This window comes from Chrysemys picta, chromosome 14 (assembly GCF_011386835.1).
Source record: "Chrysemys picta bellii isolate R12L10 chromosome 14, ASM1138683v2, whole genome shotgun sequence".
In the NCBI taxonomy this organism is placed as follows: Eukaryota; Metazoa; Chordata; order Testudines; family Emydidae; genus Chrysemys; species Chrysemys picta.
The window spans coordinates 39,200,469-39,219,425 of record NC_088804.1 but is presented as its reverse complement, the minus strand read 5'-3'; the positions used below and the strand labels follow the sequence as shown (position 1 = coordinate 39,219,425).

Sequence of the window (18,957 nt, the reverse complement as noted above, 5' to 3'; positions counted from 1 at the left end):
GCTGTGCAGTTACCATCGATGTTATAGAGGCCGTGTGCCTTTGGGGCAGGAGAAATCCACTGAAATCATCTCTCCAAAATAGCTACGTTTGTATAGCAAATAGATGATGATCAGTCTCCTTTTACCTATCTGCCAAGACCTGAACCCAAGGTCCTGCTGCTATTGACCTGATCTACCGAAACAGAAGCAGATTGCAGGGAAACGCTCTGCCTTGGGTGTTTGATTAGGGCTGCTATGGAAGTAGAACCCTGAGCTTGGGTCTAGGCAGCTAAGCAAAGGAAAGAATACATTTTCCAGTGTTCTTTTTGAATATAGATACACGTGTCATTTAAATCTAGACATTTATCTTGTTGAGGATTTGGGATCTCAAAGATTTTCTTGTTTTTAGTTGCTTTTAAAGGGACACAGTCGCAGAGCTTGGGTCCAAAATCTAGTAGGGGTTTTTTGTCTGTTTTTTTTTTTTTAAATGCAAGTCATACGAGAGCTGTGTTAATAGAGACCTTGCAGGGAAATGATAAAATTATATGGGAGGTTTCATTGCTAGGATTGCAAAATCCTCTGTAGTGTTGTGAAAGGGTGGCGGCAGCATGGTACAGGCAGAGGAGAAGTAGAAATTAGATGGACTCAAAAGAGAAGTGAAATTGACCTTTCAAGTTACTGAATTAAATGTTGAAATAAGCTTCATAAGTGGTGAGGAATCAATTTGGGTTTTAAAATTCTCTCTGACTTAGTATTCTGAAATGTTGCTTATAACAGAGGGTGGGTCACTTACTTTAAAAGAAATTGGTTTTAACCTGACAGTGTCCCTTTAAGAAAGATAGCATGGTGATGTGCATAAGGCACTGGATTGGGAGTCAGGAGACCTGGCTTCTGTTCCTGCTCTTCCACTGACTCAGTGTGTGACCTTGGGCGAATCAGCTCTTTGCCACAGTTTCCATACCTGTGAAATGGGGACAATGCTTCCTTACCTTTGTAGAGTGCTTTGAGATCTGTGGTTGAAAAATGCCAAAATCTAGGACTCAGCTACTTACCAGATGTGAAGTGCCCTGATGGACCGGAAAAGACTGGCATGTTTTCAGTATTTTTTAAACACAAACCAATGGAAGATCCTACTGAACGTTAATACAACTTGCATTTATGAAGCATGAAATTAGCAGGAGCAAATGTCCCGCAAGGTCATGTGCCTTTGGCAGCTGCTCTGTGATGAGAATGCCTTTCTGAGCTAACCGGATGGCTGATTTTCCTTGTCTGCAAAAACAAAACACATTTGTAATAAATACGTTTTCTCAGCTGTGGCCAGGGTATGGCAAATATTGCCGAGGTTTTGAAAAGCTGCAATGTCTCGTGTGGCACCGTTGGGAAGGTAGGAAAGGCCAACTGCATAACGTGAGCCTGGGCACAGCTTGAAAATATCAAGAGCAGATTTAAAATGAGTAGCGTCCTGCAACTCGCTTTGGGACACTGTGAAAATATCAGGTTCAGTGGCTTACCTTTTAGCTTTAATTAAAGGACAGTCCTAAATCCACAGAAAGCATCGCCGTGGTTTGTTTTAGCAGCTCCAAGGAAGGCCAGGGGAAGCCCTCTAGACTCAGAGTAACATTCTGCGCTGGTCTGAACCCTTCCATATCAATATCCCTTCATTCAGACCTGGCACCCAGCGGGTGATTGGCCATGGTATAGTCAGGTTCGTGCTGGCTGGGGGGGGAGGAGGGAGGCGCTCGGGAATCTAAGCCTCAGGCTGGAAATTCCAAGATTCCCCCTGGAACTGCAGTTTCAAATCTTGTTTCAGCTCCTCATCCTTCCATGGCATGTGTACAGTGAGTACTGTGCTCATTGGGGGTGAAACCGTTAACCCCCTGTGGCCACGCCCCACAGGCAGGATGCTAATTCATGGGAGAGGAATGGTTTGTCCTACTGTCTTAGCCTAAATGGCCCCTGCTGGCACATCTCCCCGCCCTGTTATGGAGCATGCGGTGCCCACCCCAGAGCTGCGTGCATTTCTCTGGTGCACGTGTGTAGTTTGCGAAGCATTTCCCCTTCCTGAGGAATGAAGGGCTCAGTCTGCTGTAGAAGTCAAATGTTAAGAAATGGACGCAGTATTTTAGTGCCTGACCTTAGTCAGAAGGCAACTGCGAGGTGGGCCATAAACTCTGCTCCCAGTCAGTCTGTGCCTGGGTACTGTGGGGTGTTTCCATGTGTGCTGTCACTGGTACCTAGACACACACACACTCACACTCACACACACACACACACTCTGCTCCCAGTCAGTCTGTGCCTGGGTACTGTGGGGTGTTTCCATGTGTGCTGTCACTGGTACCTAGACACACTCACACTCACACTCACTCTCACACACACACACACACACACACACACACACACACACACACCCTTGCCGCCCTTCTGGTTTGGCTGTTGTGGGGAGGGATGTAAGTTGCACTCTTGGTATGTATTGCACCAAGGCTTTTTGTGGCATCATTAAGCCTCAGACTGGGCCAATTCCTGCTACAGATTTGTAGCATTGTTAACACTTCCATCTCCCTCCCCATGCACACAGCTGTGACGAAGGGTCTCCAGGGTTTCAGCAGCTTTGCAGGAATGTGTGCATCATTCAGAGACTCCGCCGGGGTATGTGAAAGCAGGGTAAATTGCCGACTTGGGATAAGGCAAGAATGACTTTGCCTGGTCTGTGGTATCAGTTAGAGACTGTTCAAGACATAAGTGATAGCGTGAAGGCCCTTTTTCTAGTACTTAAGCCAAAATTGAGCCCTGAAGTATGCAGGTGCGGTACTCAATGGGAATGCATTACACCTGCTTACACCAGAGGTGCATTTGACACTCATTCCTGTTTGTAGACAGGAATCCAGAGGTAATGGATTGAATCTTGAGTCTAAAGCTCCTTGGAAACTCTTCTCTGCTGTGCTTGGTCGTCCTAATTTGTCCCCATAGTTGTTTTTAAAGGGGTCGCTTCTCTGCAGTCCTTGTTAATTTGCCCCCAGTAGAGAGGTCATCCCCCTATTGGAATTAACTTAGTCACCCTTTGGGAGACCCAGCTCTTCATTCTCACTGCTCCGCAAATGTTATGCTAAACTCTGCTACCAAAACTTTGCTGTAAAGGAACCTTCTAGTGTTACCCACATCTCCTGGGGGCTGAGATTCCCCTGGTGAACGTGGTGTCTGTCATAAGCAGCTTTGGTATGCTGTTAACATACCCCATGGTTATAGTTATGAGCAGTAGTTTTGTCACTGAAAACTTCAAGATAAGTCCTAGGCTGATGACGGTAATCAAAAGAAAATTCCCAAATCAGACAGACAGCAGGATAAAGTTATTTCCGCTCCATTAGCGACTGAGGAGGATGCTAAACATCATCTCATAGTCATAAACATATTTCAATCGGCAGGTCCAGATAACTTCACCCAAGAGTCCTAAAAGAGTTGGCTGAGGAGATTTCTGGCCTGTTGATGATGTTCGATTTTTAATAAACACTGTAATATCAGGGAAATTCCAAAAGATGGAGAGAATGCTAATGTTGTGTCAGTATTCAAAAAGGGCAAGCACGAAGACCCAGGTCAGGCCAATTAACCTGGTATCAGTCAGAGACAAAATAATGTAAAAGTTGATATGGAATTGAATTAAAAGATAGGAATATAATTAATGCCAGTCAGCATGATTTCATGGGAAATAGATCTTGTCAAACAAACCTGATTTCATTCGTTGATGAGATTACAAGTTTGGTTGATAAAGATAACTGCATAGATAATGAGCAACAGAGAGTCCTGTGGCACCTTTGAGACTAACAGAAGTACTGGGAGCATAAGCTTTCGTGGGTAAGAACCTCACTTCTTCAGATGCATAGATGATAATACATTTAGGCTTTTGTAAGGCGTTTGATGTAGTACTACATGATATTCTGATTAATAAATTATCACTATGCAATAACAATGGAGCACAAATGAAATAATTAAGAACTGACTGACAGATCTCATAAACCAGCTGTCAGTGAGGACTCATTGAGAAGGTGTGTTTCTAGTGGCGTTCCTCAGGCAGCGGTACTAGGCTTGATACTATTCAATATTTTTATCAATGATCTAGCAATAAATATCAAATCACTGCTGATAAAATGTGCAGATGACAGAAAGATTAGCAGAGATAAATACGGATGAGGAGAGGGCAGTTATACAGAGAGATCTGGATCAGTTGGTAAACTGGGCCCATTCAAACCAAATGTGTGTTAATACAGCCAAATGCAAAGTCTAGGAACAAGGGATACAGGCCAGACCTGCGGAATGGGGGAATGTATCCCGGAAAGCAGTGACTCAGAAAAGGATTTCTGGGTCAGAGTGGATAAGCCACTGAACATGAGTTCCCAGTGCTCTGGCAAAAAGGGCTGCTGCTATCCATGGGTGTATAAACGGGAGTAGAGAGTAGCTGTGGGGATGTGATTTTCTCTCTCTATCTGGCACTGATGAGACCGATACTGGAATGCCGCACACAATCATGATTGCATTTTAAAAAGGATGTTGAAAAAATTGGAGACGGTGCAGAAAACAGTCTCATAAAGAATCAACGGCTGAAGAAAATGCCTTGCGGTAAGACTTAGAGATCAGTCTGTCTAGCTGATCACAAAGAAGATTGAGATGACTTGATTACAGTGTATAAAATGCCTTCCTGGGTGCCACAGGGCTCTTTAATCCAGTAGAGAAAGGCCTAATGGCTGGACGCTGCAGCCTGACAAATTCAAAATGGAAATTAGGCACAAATTTTTAACAGATTTACCATGGGAACAAACTACCGAGGGAAGTGATGATTACTGCATCTCTGGGTGTCTTCCAGTGAAAGTGGAAACCTTTCCAGAGGGTAAACTTTAGCCAAATGCAAGTTGTTTGGTTGAACATAAGAGTAACTGGGTGAAATTGAATAGCCTGCAATATGCGCAGATCAGGCTAGATGATCAAATGGTCCTGTCTGGCCTTAAAATCTATGAATCAATGAATATAGTTAAAATATAAAAGCTGACAAGCTGGGTTTTCTTCCTTTTGAAAAGAAAAGGATCCATTTTATATCCAAAGCCCCCAACAGGTGAACTCATGCAGCAGACTGAGCATTGCACGTGAGTTTCTTGTCTTGGAAAAGAATTTTGTGTGTTCCTAAATTGGATCCCATTCTCTATCCAGGCTCTGCTGTAGTTGACCGTGTACATGCTGCAGATGTGCAGTTGGCTGATCAACGCCTTGCAAAAACAAGTGGTTGCCAGGATCACATTGCACATGACCACAGTTTCCAAAATTTAGCATGCAAACTGCTGAGACACCTTGGTCCTGGCAGAGCTCTGAGACAGCCAGATCTGCTGATCCCAGCCCTTCAGACAGGGACGGCACAGTCTCTGCCAGGGCCGGCGCCAGGCACCAGCTTCTCAAGCAGGTGCTTGGGGCGGCCGCTCCAGAGAGGAGTGGCATGTCCAGGTATTCGGTGGCAATTCAGCGGACGGTCCCTCACTCCGCCTGGAGGTGAAAGACCTCCCGCCGAATTGCTGCCGCAAATCGCGATCGTGGCTTTTTTTGTTTTGTTTTGGCTGCTTGGGGCGGCCAAAACCCTGGAGCCGGCCCTGGTCTCTGCAAATAAAATAAAACCACTGCAAGTCGTTTAAAGTTAGAAATCAGGGGGCGAAGCAACAGGCTTGGTTCCAGCTCTGCCTGCTCCATGTGGGTGCAAGGTAAGGCGCCATGCAGACATGGCGCTCACTGCTTCATAGAGAGGAATGAGATGAAAATCGGGTTCATACCTGCAAGAAGAGATTCACCAGCAGCTTCTTATCATAGCAGCCAGTGATAAATACCAGTTCTAGGAACCTGCAGTGTCTTCCAGCTGTGATCATTAATGCAGGAGCATGTATGTATTTAAGGGTTTCTCCTACGGGATTAATGCCTCCAGCTTCTCACGTGCAATGGATTGCAAAGGGGATCGTGACACTGATGCTGCAGCTTCCTTTCATATAATGGTGATGGAGTATTGAATCTGAGCAATCAAAGCAGGCCCTGGCCTTCTATCCTTTTCCCCAGAGCTGCAGAGGGGCTTCGTGCAAAAGTCGCATGCAGATGTAAACCCCTTCCGGATTTACAGCCCTTCTGGCCTGTGGTGTGGGGGTCTGTTTCTAAAGATCTCTGTGCTTTAAAGATCATAGCTGCATTTCTGTAGGCACCACGAGGTTCATTTTATAACACCTTGGGCTCTTCATTCTCAAAGCATTTTACAAACATTAATCTTTGCAGCTCCCTGGAGGCAGGCAAGCATTCTCATCCCCGTGGTACAGATGGGGTGACTGAGATGGAGGGAAGTGAGTGTGTCGGGGAGGGGATTAGAACCTGCAAGCTCCTGGCTCCCAGTCCAGTGCTCAGACCAAGTCTCTCACCATATTGTATAGCTCCTTGTATGGTCTCCAGTGCATTAGCATGAAAAGGGCTTAAACTAGTCCATTGCATTCCTTGGTAGCGACAGTTTCAGTGCCTCGGTTAGGGTTTGGCTTGGCAAAGAGAAGCCGCTATCCTGATGTTGTTCATTTTCTCAGCATTGGTTTAGAATGGGTTCTGGTCTCCTGGTTACTCGCTAGGGTTTGGCCTACACTGAAGTCCTGACTGAGGTATGTCTATACATGGAGCTGGGGTTGCAATTCTCAGCTTGAGGAGATAAACACACGCTAGCTCTCACCAAGCTACCATGCTAAAAATAGAAGGTAGCCATGGCAGTGTGAGCAGCGGGACGGGTTAGCCACTGCAAGTACATGCCCGTCAGAGACCCTAGGTACATACTCAAGCCGGCTAGCTCATCCCGCAGCTCGTGCTGCTGCAGCTTCACTCATCCGGGAATCACACCTCCAGCTCCAAGTGTAGACGTACCCCGCGGCAGACTCTCGTTGAAGCTGATGGGAGTTTCTGAGTTAAGGACCTTGACCTTTGGCCCTCTGGGATTAAAGGTGATGAGAAACTCATCTTCTGTCCAAAGACTGGTCCCTTTCAGTGTTCAACTCCAACCCTGCTTTATAGATGGGAGCTTCCCATTGAACTGTTCACCTGCTCCTGAGACGCAGTCATTGAGTGTGCCCAGCAGTCACTGACCCCCTCTGACCAGGCTAGAAAGACACACTAGGTCCCTGCAGTGAGACACCTTCCCCTGTCCTTCCTTTTCTTAAAGGCCTCCAGGAGAGAGTCTGCTTTTGTGAACACCTTTTCTTACCGAGCTGGGTTTGTATCTCTCTCTTCGCAGCCCTCTGCAGGAGGAAAATCCCTAAAGCAACAACTGCCTAAAGTCCTTCCCCAGGGTGGCTGGGGGCGTGTAGTAGAAATGTTTGGTTTCATACTTGGTAATTGCTTTGGAAGAACAGGAGAAGAGTTGAGATCACTGGGAAGGCGATTTTCCTGCAAGGGGGAAAGAAAAATAACAAAAATCCTTTTTTCTTCTCTCTGCCTATAATGACTTTCTTTCTTTCATCTGTTCTTCTCTTTTTCTCCATCCATATATCTTGCATGATCTTTAACATGTAACCTTTGTTGACCCTGTTTCTGCTGCCACTCCAGAGGGAACACTGGAGAGGAAGAGGAAAAGAGGTGTGTCTGTCCGCATTACTTTGTTGCATTTTTACAGTAGCATTGACTCACTTCAGGTCCAAACTTTGCCACCATGGTAAAATGTCTCGGATGCAGGCTGGGCTCAGAAATACCACCTGCTCAAATGAGAAATGGGCACAAATTCAGATCTGGCTCCACCTTCAGGAAATGGGGACAGTGCTATCGGTGAGACTAGAAGAAAACTGGAAGCAATTATATCCATAATCCTTCGATCTGGTGGATTTTAAAACCAAACTTAATCACGGGCCGCTGCATTGAGGTCTCTCAGTAATGAACTAGCTCCGTGATGGATAGAGCAGTTGATGGTTTGTACTTCTGTTCTCTTGTGCCACTTCACACACTGGCAGCTGTGCGATGCTCCAGTTTCATGGGCAGTTTTTGGACACAAACTGAGTCTCCTAGCATACAGGGGGGGAATGTCATTCTATCCTCTCTTCCTTATTTTATTTTTTCCTTTGCTACTGACTCTGTGAAATGGTGTGGTCTGGTGAGCATTGCTTTTTTCGCGTTCAGTTCCTGACTCCTGTGCGGTGCTGAATCAAGGTATATTCAATCCCCTGCCTTAGTGCGTTTCCAACGCTGCTGTTGCTTTAGGTTGTGAAGATGTTTTGCCAGTTTGCAATCTTGCCTTCTTATTTATTTATTTTTCTTTAAATCGTGGCTTATGTTTAAAAAAAAAAAGTGCCCATGAGGGGAAGCTAGCAGGTTGCGTTGAGAGTTATGTTCTTGAGCTTTACAAGTTCAAGAAACGATCTACTGGGGATCAGAGTCAAGAACAAACTGGAATTTGGGGCTGGGGAAAGATTCTTTGGTTTAAAAAAAATTTTTAGATCTTGATGTCTGATCCTGGAACAAATCATTTTAAGTGACAACAAAAAAAGCCTACCTGAAAAAAGGACTGTTTGGAGCTCACAGATAAGTTCTTGAAAGTGCAGCTGATGTCTGTTAGGGAAGGAAATCGACTCAATTTGTGTAAGCAGAGCACTGCTCAATTAGTTGCCTGGTGTGAAATTTACTCGTGCACGGGGCCTAGACTAAATGGGACTTAATTGATGCAAGGGCCTTGTACATCTCCTCTGCATGCAGAGGGGGTGAATTTCAACCCTCGTGCATCACAAATCACACTGCTGACCAGAATTGGACGTGTACCTGCTCAAACCTGGAGTTCTCTGTAGTCCAACATCCCTGTTGCCCTGCTGAGGAGCTAGAATTTTAGAAGCTCATTTTGCAGAAATATCCTTTCCCTAGTACATTGTAAATAATAGTCAAAGCTTTAATCCACGTGCCCTTCTAATAGGGATTAAGTGAAGAAACAAATTGATCGCTACAGTGGCCTTTTGTGCCAGTATAAAGATCCAGGTATTTAAGTAGAGACATATTTTTTTTTCCTTTGCAAACACGTTATTTCTGAATAACAGACCTAGAAGCATCATGAATCTCCCTTGGTCACTTTGATGTTGTTTTCTCTCAGCAAGAATATACGAAGAAAGCAGAAAAACCTAAATACGCTTCCTCTGTAACTGGGACAGTGAGATCTGTAAAGTTCTGCTTCCAGCGTTTAAAGCACCTTGCTGATTTTCTTTCCCCGCCTTGGCAGCCTTCAGATTTAGTGCATATATTGGTTGCTATAGTGAACCTGATCCTGACAGACTTTGTGCTTTTAAACGTACGCCTAAACTTTCTAGTATGGCACAGAATTTGGCCACACAAACTCCACTGAAGCGGCTAAATCCCTTGCAGTTTCTAGGTCCAATCTTGCAAAGCTGTCTAACAAAAACTGAACATACGAGGAAGGGCTTGCTGGATTGGGCCCTACATGGGAGCAGTCTGAGATAACGAGGGCGGTTCACCAGTCCCAGCAGGAATTAACACTTGTTCTAGTTAGGGTTACACTATGGAATTTGCTGAAAAGATACCCTAGTGCCACCATCTATTTCCAGTTGAAGCAGCACCTCCAACTCCAGTTAGGTGCAGGCGAGTTAAACATGCAGTGGAAGTTCGTGTGCTGTTCCTTTTATTCTCCTTTTGCCACTCCTCTGTTGTTTCTTCTTCCTGTTCCTTTTTCCTTCCCTTTTCTTTATCCTCTTTTGAACCTTGTACATAACCCCCCCACCGGATCTCTGTTCAGTAGAGGGCTGTCTGAAACCCTGACCTCTAGTCTTCCCCATATGCATGTATTAAATGAGTGGAATGAACATACCTAGAATGACTTGTGTCCTGGCATGATAGTGGCTTTGTGAAAGACCCCCTAGTAAAACATCTGTATGGGGAGCCCCACAATCTCCTCCTGTTTTAATTTTGATTGCACACAGTAACCTTTCATGGGCAATATGTGAGAGGGAGCGTACAAAAAAGGTGCTGGCTATGACCGAAATACAATAGGCTGATTTAGTTTCATGGTCAAACATGCATCTAGCTCCTGGGAATAATGTAGCGTTCACTGATAATGAAATGCTCGGCAAGAACACAAATGCGGTGTGTATTCTAGGTGATTGCATCTGTCAATCCACTCCGTTTTTCTCAGTGCTCCTCACTAATGAGAGAAGGGAGTGGATGCAGACTTGGGTAAAGAGCTCAAAATACAGTCCAAAAGGTGCTGATCTGCCGGTGCTGTTGGGTATCATCTGCCACGGCGCTTGCACTTCAGAGTATTAATTATTTCAAGGCTTTTGTCAGTTCCCCCAAATGGGAATTCAACAAACGTAGATCCCGTTTTCAAGGTTTACTATTTTGAAAGTGAAGTTGCAGTGGCAATAAACTTCAGTGACCTTGCTAGACCTCCGGAGGCAAGTTGAGACCGTATCCTCTAGCTCAAAATATTCCTCGGAGAATGCAGGCTGCATGGCTAGCATTGTGTACTGAGCCCTCCGTACTCCTCAAGGGGAGGACTGTTGTCTCATTTCAAACTCCCTCGAATCAAACTCCATTGATTCGTCAGCTCCCTTCTATTTGATGATTGCCAGTCCACACAGCCTGTCGGACCTCGCTCACAATGGCCCGGTGTGACACGCCATGCAGCCTAATCTGGAGCGCAGCATAGTAATTAAGGTAGTTGCCTGAGTCGTGTGACTGCAGCCCATGGGAAAGGAGGCATAACCGACACCTTTTCCCTTGGTTTTTTGTTATCTAGGAGTCCAGATCTCTCTGCATCTTATTTTTTAGGAGGTGGGGTGAACCTTGACTGAGTCCTGGTCTAAGCCCATGTCTCTGCCACAGCAGCACAGCCATGGCATGGGAGCTGTGCCGCTAGAGTGTAGACACTTCCTACGTCCATGGTAGTGTTTTTTCCCCTCCGCGAGAGGTGGTAGCTACATCGACCCAGCTGCGTCAGCAGTGGGGGTTAAGGCAAACCAGTTTTGATGCACAGGACGTGAAATTTTTCACAGCCCCGAGCGATGTAGCTGGGTGGATCTAATTTTTAGAAGCCGACCAGGCCTAAACACAGATGTTACACTCCTTTAAATAAATCCATTAAGCCCCTCCATCCCCTTTAGTTAAACTAGCGCAGGCTGATATGTAAACTGAGCCTGAGACGTGGGTGAATACTTTACCTTCATGCTACTGCCTTCAGGGACTGCTGCTTCCAGGCGGTGAACCCCCAGCACCCACCCCCAGTAACTGGTATTAAAGGCAGATTTCAGAGCTGCGTGTGGAAGGCACATGCTGATGTGTCCCTGCTGTCAAGCTCTCCCTTTTGTCATCAGCGTAAGGACTCGTTTTCGTGTACAATAAAGCAAGGCACTGCAGATTTCCCTCACCACTGCGGTGTCTGCCAGCTCCAGCCTAGGGACGGCTCAGCCGTTTGCCCAGAAGAGAGAGAGCAGGGCATGGAGGCAGGTGTTCTGCACCTGTGCTCTCCTCCAGGCTGCCTTGATATATTCATCAGCTCCACAGTTCCTACAAGCCTGCTGCTGGGTCTCGGCAGCCAGCAGGGTTTGGATGGATGTGAGGGTGGGGAGGGGAGGCTGCACGGGGACTTCCTGCTACAAGATCTGTTCCTGTGGTTGCAGGGAGAAGTGGTGTCACATGACCCAGGAGGAGCGTGACGACAGCCTACGATTTAACGAGAACATCACTTTTGGGCAGCTTGGGTAAGGCACGCGCTAATTGACTGATAACGCCTGCGTCTGGGTGGCCAGAAGGAGCCTGTCCGTTGTCGTCATGGACAAAATCTCAATAAAAAGAGATGGGAACAGAGCAGTGAAGCTTGGCTCGGGGCCCGAGCATTCAGATTTAGGGCTTTGGGTCGGGTCTCTGATAACGAAGGACAGAAATTCAGTCTGTCTGAGGGGACGAACAGACTGACGCCAAAGCGAAGGGGTTGTTGGGCCGTTGGCATTTCCTTCCTTGATTAAACAGCTTCGGTGGTGGAGCCGAACACTGTCCTGGAAATGCTGTCACTCCTGTATTGAGATTGTCCATTCATGGAAAACGCTGTAGTGGGTTTTTTTTAATCTATATAAAGATTCTCAGAACCAGCATTCTAGTGTCCAGGGTTTTCCAGCCCCTCTTCCTCATGCCTATCCCCTCCTAAGAGCAAACACAAGGATTCTCCCACCTTGATAGGAAGAAATCCACTAAGTTCCTCTTGCCTATGGCTCGGACTGGGATTGGAAGAACCCGCCCCTTTGCCCTTGTCACTCTTGTCAGGTGGGGGCTGAAATGGGGTTACCTTGATGGCTGCAGCGGGTGTGGGGAAGGGGGAGAGTTCAACAGACACCCCCAGATTGGCGGGGAAGGTGAGAGGCTCTTTGCAGCCACCAGGGGGTGTACGCTGAACTCTAGAGCCGGGGGCTTCACCTGTTCCAGACCAGGACACTGCCCCATGTAGCAATATGGGAAGGGCGGGGTATGCCCAACACACACACCCCCGACGCCTTTTCCAACCCCCGAACTGTAAGGGAGGCCCGATCCCAACACCGCTGCCTTTTGGGGCGCTCCAGAGCCGAGCGCTGCGGTTAGGCCCGTCCCTACTGGCTAGTTAGTGAAGTGGGAGGGGGGAGTGGTGTGGTCCAGCCTGGGTTTCTCGTGAGAGAGACTCGGCAGTGCCCGTGCCATGTGTCTCTCCTCTTCCCCAGCACCTTCACTCACAACATGTTGGCGTTTGGCCTGAGCAAGAAGCTCTGCAACGACTTCCTGAAGAAGCAGGCCGTGATTGGCAACCTGGATGAAGGTAGGGCAAGCGCGGGGGCTGTGCGCTGGAGGGAGGGGAACATGGCTGGTGGAGAGGTAATTGACTTCCAAGCTGGCTTCCATTCCCAGCGACAGGCGCATGCCAGCAGAATCAAATTGCAATGGCGGAAGAGAGGGCGTATCTGTCAAATACCGTGGGGATCCTGAGCAAAGAGCACTGGCTCCTCCTAATCTCTGGCAAACTCAGACTATTTCACCGTATTTTCACCGACGCGGTCTGAAATGCCTGGCATGTTTCTTAATGTACATGTGGGTCAGATTCGGAGTGCAGCGCCATTGGAGTCAATGGGGCCAGACCCCCAGATGGGGTCAATTGCTAAAGTGCCAGTGAAGTTAATGGTCCCAGATTCCCTGCTGGTGTGAACTGCTGCAGCTTCATTGGAGTAAATCGGGCCAGATAGCCAGCTGGTGCAAATGGGCACCATGCCGTTGATTTCAATGGGGTTGGATCCCCAGCTGAGGTCAATTAATGTAGCTCAGGGTGATTCCAGTGGAGAGATGCCACTTCACAGCAGCTCCCAATCTAGCCGTGTGTACCGTTGGTTTGTTTACAGTTCAAGACTCACTTGGGGAAACTCCCCATCCAGTAGTTTCTAAACCAAATAAAAAACAAAAATGCTGGTACCTTGCTAGTTGTGTCTCTGCCCCCAGAACCCTTAGGACAGCATCTGCCCCACACGCGCGTACCACCGTCCTCCTTTCATCTTAGCAGAATGCTAAACCGGGGCCTCTCAATCTCATTTTCTCTTTGCATTGCAGAGCAAAACAAGCTACTTACTGATCACATTGAGCAAATGGCTGCTGAATAGCCGTCTGGCCCGTGTCCGGCGTTTGGAGAGAGGCGGAGAGGCGCGGCAGTGGGTGTGGGTGCGGAGTGGGAGGACGACTCTTCCTCCTCAGAGACCACCCGCAACTGAAGATGGGCTACGTAAAACCACCACAATAAACCTGCATGATTGTCAGCAAACCTTAGAGCTGCGCCGTGCAGCCCGTAGAAATAGGAGCTCAAACAAAACCAACCCTTTTCAGATGCTCCTTCGTCCCTGAGCCCCGTCACATTGTCCGAGTCGAATATTCCAAGAGGTGTTTTTGTCTGTAAAATGGAGTAACTGCTCAAGATCCCTGTGTGTTTGTGGGCTCGGGGAAGGGGCAGGATTGCTGTATCCCAGGTACCCAGGAGGTGCCTTGCACTGGCCAGGCTGCTGAAAACTTTGTTTCCTGATGTGACTGCTTCAGTAGCCAACAGCTGATGATGTCAAGAGATACTCTAGGCAGGGTGGGGGGGTTGGATGTAAAGGGTGGGAATTAAATGGTAGCACTGCGTGCTTGTTACTTTAGAAGGTTGGTACCCAGTGGCTAATCCAGGTGAAAACAGGACTCTAAGCCCCCCAGCTCAGAGATCAAGAGTTGTACCCTCCTTGTAGTGTGTCGTGCGTTGGAAGCTTATCCACAACAGGTGCACCCTGCGTTTTGCTCTGGCAGATTAGCAGCTGCTGCGATAAGAACCAGCCTTGAGATCAGAGCGATCTGTCCCATCATCTGGTTTGACCTACTGTTCTGCAGTGAGATGGGCTGATGCCCTTGCAGTTTGCACAGCCCTTCCAAAGGAAACGTTGATTGCTTCCATTATTGGGGCTAGAGAGGGAGAGAATTCTTTAGTGACAAAATCTGGGCAGATGGGACCGCTCTGGGAAAGGGTAGGAGACTGATTGTGGAGCCGCAGGTAGTCTGATTTTTGTGTCAAAGTGCATTTTGTTATCTGAAAACATCCCTCTTGGTCTGGGCGATAGGCAGGCATGCAGAAACTCCTGCAGAACTTTCTGCTGCAGTCAGAGCAACGCAGTAACTGGCTAGCCAGCCCCCCTCCTTCAATACAAAGATTCTTCCACGGTGACCCTTTGAGAACATTATTGTATTCGCTTCAAGGAAAGCGGGTGAAGTGTGTACATCTCAGTATGAGGGCAAATAAAGGAACTTCCTTAGTACGCCCGATAGACTGGTGGCAGCCTTGTTCAGGGGAATCTGTAGTGGTCCACAGCCGTCAGCTGGAGAGAGGAGGAAAGGGGTTGCTTTGCTTGGGTTCTGTTGGTAGAGATGGTGCATTTCCTCTCGCAGATTCGAAATTGCTCTGAAAATCCTCCAAGTGACGCCTTCCCACCAGGAGATGGTCAGCAATGGCAGCTGCCCACTCCCCTAGAGCTTCACCCCATTTCCGTTTGCTTGGTGGAGCAATGGAGTGTAGTTCAAGGCTTGGACATGGAAATATAGGGGATGAGAGTCTGGCCCCCAGATGGGGGAGTAACTCGGGGGCAGGAGACACACCAGAAATGATTGGAGCATGGTTTGTCCTTGTGACTTGCCCCAGTACAAAAGAAACCCAGGTTCATTTTCCTGTTAACCACCGCTTCCAGCCACCAGTTTTTCAGACGTACCAGACCGGACTGATGCACGTCTGTCTGTACTTTTAAATAACACTTCCAGTGCAGGTGCTAGTGAGTCACTCGGCCTCTGGGCTTTCTGCGTGCCACGCTACAGATCGTGCTGTTCTTGTTCCAAGTGGAAACGAAATATTAATCTTATTATTTTCCCACAAATTTAATCATCCTCCGTTCTCCTTCCTGACCCCTCCCATGCCAATCAGCTTCATGAGCCATCCTGAAATGGCCTTTTGTAAATACTCATTTTATTCCTGGCCTTGTGACTCCAGCCTCCTGGATATATTGTAATCAGTAGAGCAGAGTACACAGACTTTCATTTCTTTCTGGGTCCCTTGTTACCAGTGTGGCATGCAGCGTGCGTCAGTGAAGCTTGGGTGTCAAGTGTTTAGAGAGGGATGGAGTGACTAGAATTATCCAGGTATAATGTTGGTGACTTTAAAAGAGGCCGTAGGCTTTACTAATAAACCTTTTTTTTGGTAGGGGCAGATGGCTCGATAAAAATGAGAACCTTGTAGCAAAACTCAGGGACCTTAGAGATCAATGCTGGAATTTCTTCTAGAAAAGCCTTATGCAAGGGAAATGGGATTGCTTCTCCCGTGGGAACATAAGGCGTGTCGAAAGCCCATGTTAAAGGCTGTGGAGCACAGACACATGCAAAAGGCAGGCAAGCTTTGAGCCCCTTCACATGCTCGGTGGCTGTCAAGCGAGGATTTACAGCCTAGTACTAATTTACAATAGAAATCGTGCAGTTGTCTACATGAAATGCTGCTTGTGTTGTGGTGTTCAGGTGATCATTTTGCTGTGTGTGTTCAATGCTTTGTGTCCCCTCAAAAGTATTATCGTCGCTGAACTCTGTTTACATGAGCCTGCGTTTCAAGGGATGTTTGTCCGGGGCTGCTCTGTGCTGTCCGTTACGTACTGTAAGATTCATAGTGTCGCAGGTTTGTTTTAATGCTGCCTCTTGACTTGTTGGCCCTGCAGTGTAACTTCCTAAATCTATAGAAGGGTATTTAACATCGTGAGTGACCTCTCTGCCAATATTCCCAGTCATGTTGAGATTTTTAAATGTGCTGTGTGATTCTTCCTAGCCCCCAAAGCAAGCCAGTAATCGTAGACTGATGCTCAGGAAATGAAAAAAACGTCCTACGTAGATGTTTGTAAAAGTGCTAAAGTCTCCTCGGCGTGTCGGAAGCAGCGGCATTTGGGGTTGGATATGCGACCAGATATTGTGGTGTTCATGAGCTCTGGGGCAGATTGCAAATGCAGTAGATCTGCCTCTTCTGATCCATGCCAGTTTTGATGTGTCCATGTTGTCGTCAGTTACTTACTACTAAGACTTGTTGTTCATCATGCGTTAATAGGAAAAGTCCGTGCTTCGGTCCTGGGTTAAAAGGCAGAAGTCACGACTAAGTGCAAATGAGAGAGATCCCAGAGCAGTCTAAGGAGAACGTGCTCTAGGAGGTGGTTTTTTTGCAATATTAAGTGGGAACAGCTGAGTAGCACAAGGCAGTAAAGCCCTCTGTGTTCCCCACAGCTCCCAGAGTCGCCTCTCTTTGCCCATGCTATCTAGCGAACTCCCTTGACACCCACAGCCCAGTTGCCAAGTGCACTCGCCCACTGTCACACTCCCCTGCCTCAGCCCTTTCAGGTCAGAGCTGCTTTGTGCCAAGTACACCGCCGGGGAATACTGGGCGAACGGCCCTGGTCACTGCTCTCTTGCGAGGCTCCTGAGACTCCCCTCCCCTGTGGAATGCGGGAGCCTGACTGCCCCAGCTCTCCCAGAAAGCTTGGCAGATGCTTCCCAATAACCCCTCTCTCTCGCTCGGAGACACCCAAGGAGGGGGTAAGAGGGGAGTCGTGCCAGCGTTGCAGGGTGCTTGTCCCCACTTGGAAAAGAGGCAGACACCCTGGATCCAGTGGCCATCCATGACAGGTGGCCAGCCTGACTCATAGGGCTGTATCTCCTCTCCTGTGCCTGTCCAGCATATGGACGCAAAGGTCAGCTCCTTGCTTGCTGTTGGATTGGGAGCAGTCACCTTCCATCCCCACTCCCCCTCGGCTCCAGGGTCTCCAGAGTGCTCTGCTGGAAGCGAGGCTTGGTTCTCTGCTGAAGTTAAGTTAGGAGACCACTGTCTGCGGACCAGCCAGCTGGTTTGGAGGGAGATCTAGACCCCACTAGCCAGGGCCAGCAAAAGCACTCAAGCGATAAGCAAAACTTTAAGCAAGTGACTAGACCTACTGACATCACATGATTAAAGTTGCACACATAGGTATGTAAGCACTAGCGGGCTCAGAGCCCCCAGCCCCGGTGACCTTTCCCATCAGTTGTTTTAGTTTATGAACTTTACCCCCTTTCTTCTTCAAAGCTGTGTCTTCGGGGGTAACCTCCTGCCCCTCAGCACCATGCAAGGTCATGTTGGCGCGATGAGGATTTTAATGTCCTGAGATTCATCTCCGTAGCAAGGAATTGCTGAGTCAAACCCTTCCCGTAATTACCGGCCTTGGGAGCTGCAGCACCTGTTTAAAAAAACAATCAAACTGTGACAGCCTTAAGGCTTCAGAAATGAGCTTTGCTACGTAGCTTTTCCTTCCCCAGGCGCCCCAGCGCTACCCTCCAGATCCAAGTAGAAATGAGTTGACTTTGATGTGCGTCAGTGTCTCTGGCATAGGCTGAGCCTTGCATATCTGAGCCAAAGTAAATACAGTGATGAGCGGGGGGTTGGGGCAGCGGCGAGACCCATTCTAAAATCCCCTCCCGGCCGCATGGAGAAGGGGCTTTGGCAAAGTCAGTTCCAGGTTTGTGTTGCTCAAGCTGTGGAGGCTGGTTTTAGATTTCACCTTGGAGATGCAGTAGAAGTGATGAAGGCCCTCGTCTTCGCTAGCCTGTCAGGGAAAGTAACCCCAGCCGAGATGACCAGCACCCCAAGACAGCGCTCAGCCTGGGAGAGAGAGTTTGACAAATTGGCCTGTTTTTCCCCTTTTGAGATCTCTCGAGACACACGAGGGCTGATTGCAAACCTCCAAGGTGGAATGAGAAGGGTTCCGATCTGTGCAAATACACAGGGGTTGAGCCCCTTGCTCTGAAGTGTGCAGCATTGCCAAGCATCTCAATTGTACACATTACTTTTAGTACCTAACCCCTGGGCGGACTCCTGTGGGACGTGCTTATCTGTAATTGTGCAAATGTGGTCCTGAACTTGGGGGAAAGCCAGGCCAAAGAACTGGGAGCACACACTCTGCTCCATCCTGGTTCCCAAAGGGGGGATGAATTTGAATGTTGCATCGCCTAACTAAAATTCAGTGGTTGTCGCTTTCCCAAGGATTGGTGGTATGGGCTGTATTAGCCTAGAATTGTATTGTTTGGGGAGAAATCACTGCTCTGGGAATGTAGCCTGCACTTAGAATTTTATTCTGCTTATTGGTGGGTTGATGGACATAGGGGCAGCTCCAGCAGTGAACGCTCCACCCTTGGCTGGTAGCGGATGATCGTCAAAGTGTAGCGTACAGTATGTCTGATCTCAATATCTCTCTCATTTTTTCCTTTCCCGAATTCTGCTGTTTTCTTCCAACACTAGAAAAGTTTAGCAGTGAAAATGTTATTTGCACGTGTATTTTTTCTAAAAAATATAAAAATTAAAAAAAACTAACATAAATGCAAAGAAAATGTTTAAATGTATTGCCCCACGTTACAGAATGTTTGCTTCCA

General features: G+C 47.7%; 1 protein-coding gene across 10 annotated transcripts in view; it reads left to right on the top strand.

Annotated features, from left to right (window-relative positions):
• The window catches only part of KIAA0513 (KIAA0513 ortholog), an 82,561-nt gene extending 63,657 nt beyond the window's left edge, over positions 1-18,904 (top strand). For 6 of the 10 annotated variants that reach the window (XM_065567296.1, XM_065567297.1, XM_065567298.1 and 3 more), the window contains 4 exons: positions 7,570-7,599; positions 11,631-11,711; positions 12,699-12,793; positions 13,573-18,904. In XM_065567296.1, coding sequence (XP_065423368.1) covers positions 7,570-7,599; positions 11,631-11,711; positions 12,699-12,793; positions 13,573-13,622 — 256 coding nt within the window. In that variant the 3' untranslated portion in view covers positions 13,623-18,904. The remainder of the gene's footprint in view (positions 1-7,569; positions 7,600-11,630; positions 11,712-12,698; positions 12,794-13,572) is intronic. The other 4 variants (XM_065567301.1, XM_065567302.1, XM_065567303.1 and 1 more) reach the window with 1 other exon arrangement.
• The last annotated feature ends 53 nt before the right edge of the window (positions 18,905-18,957 follow it).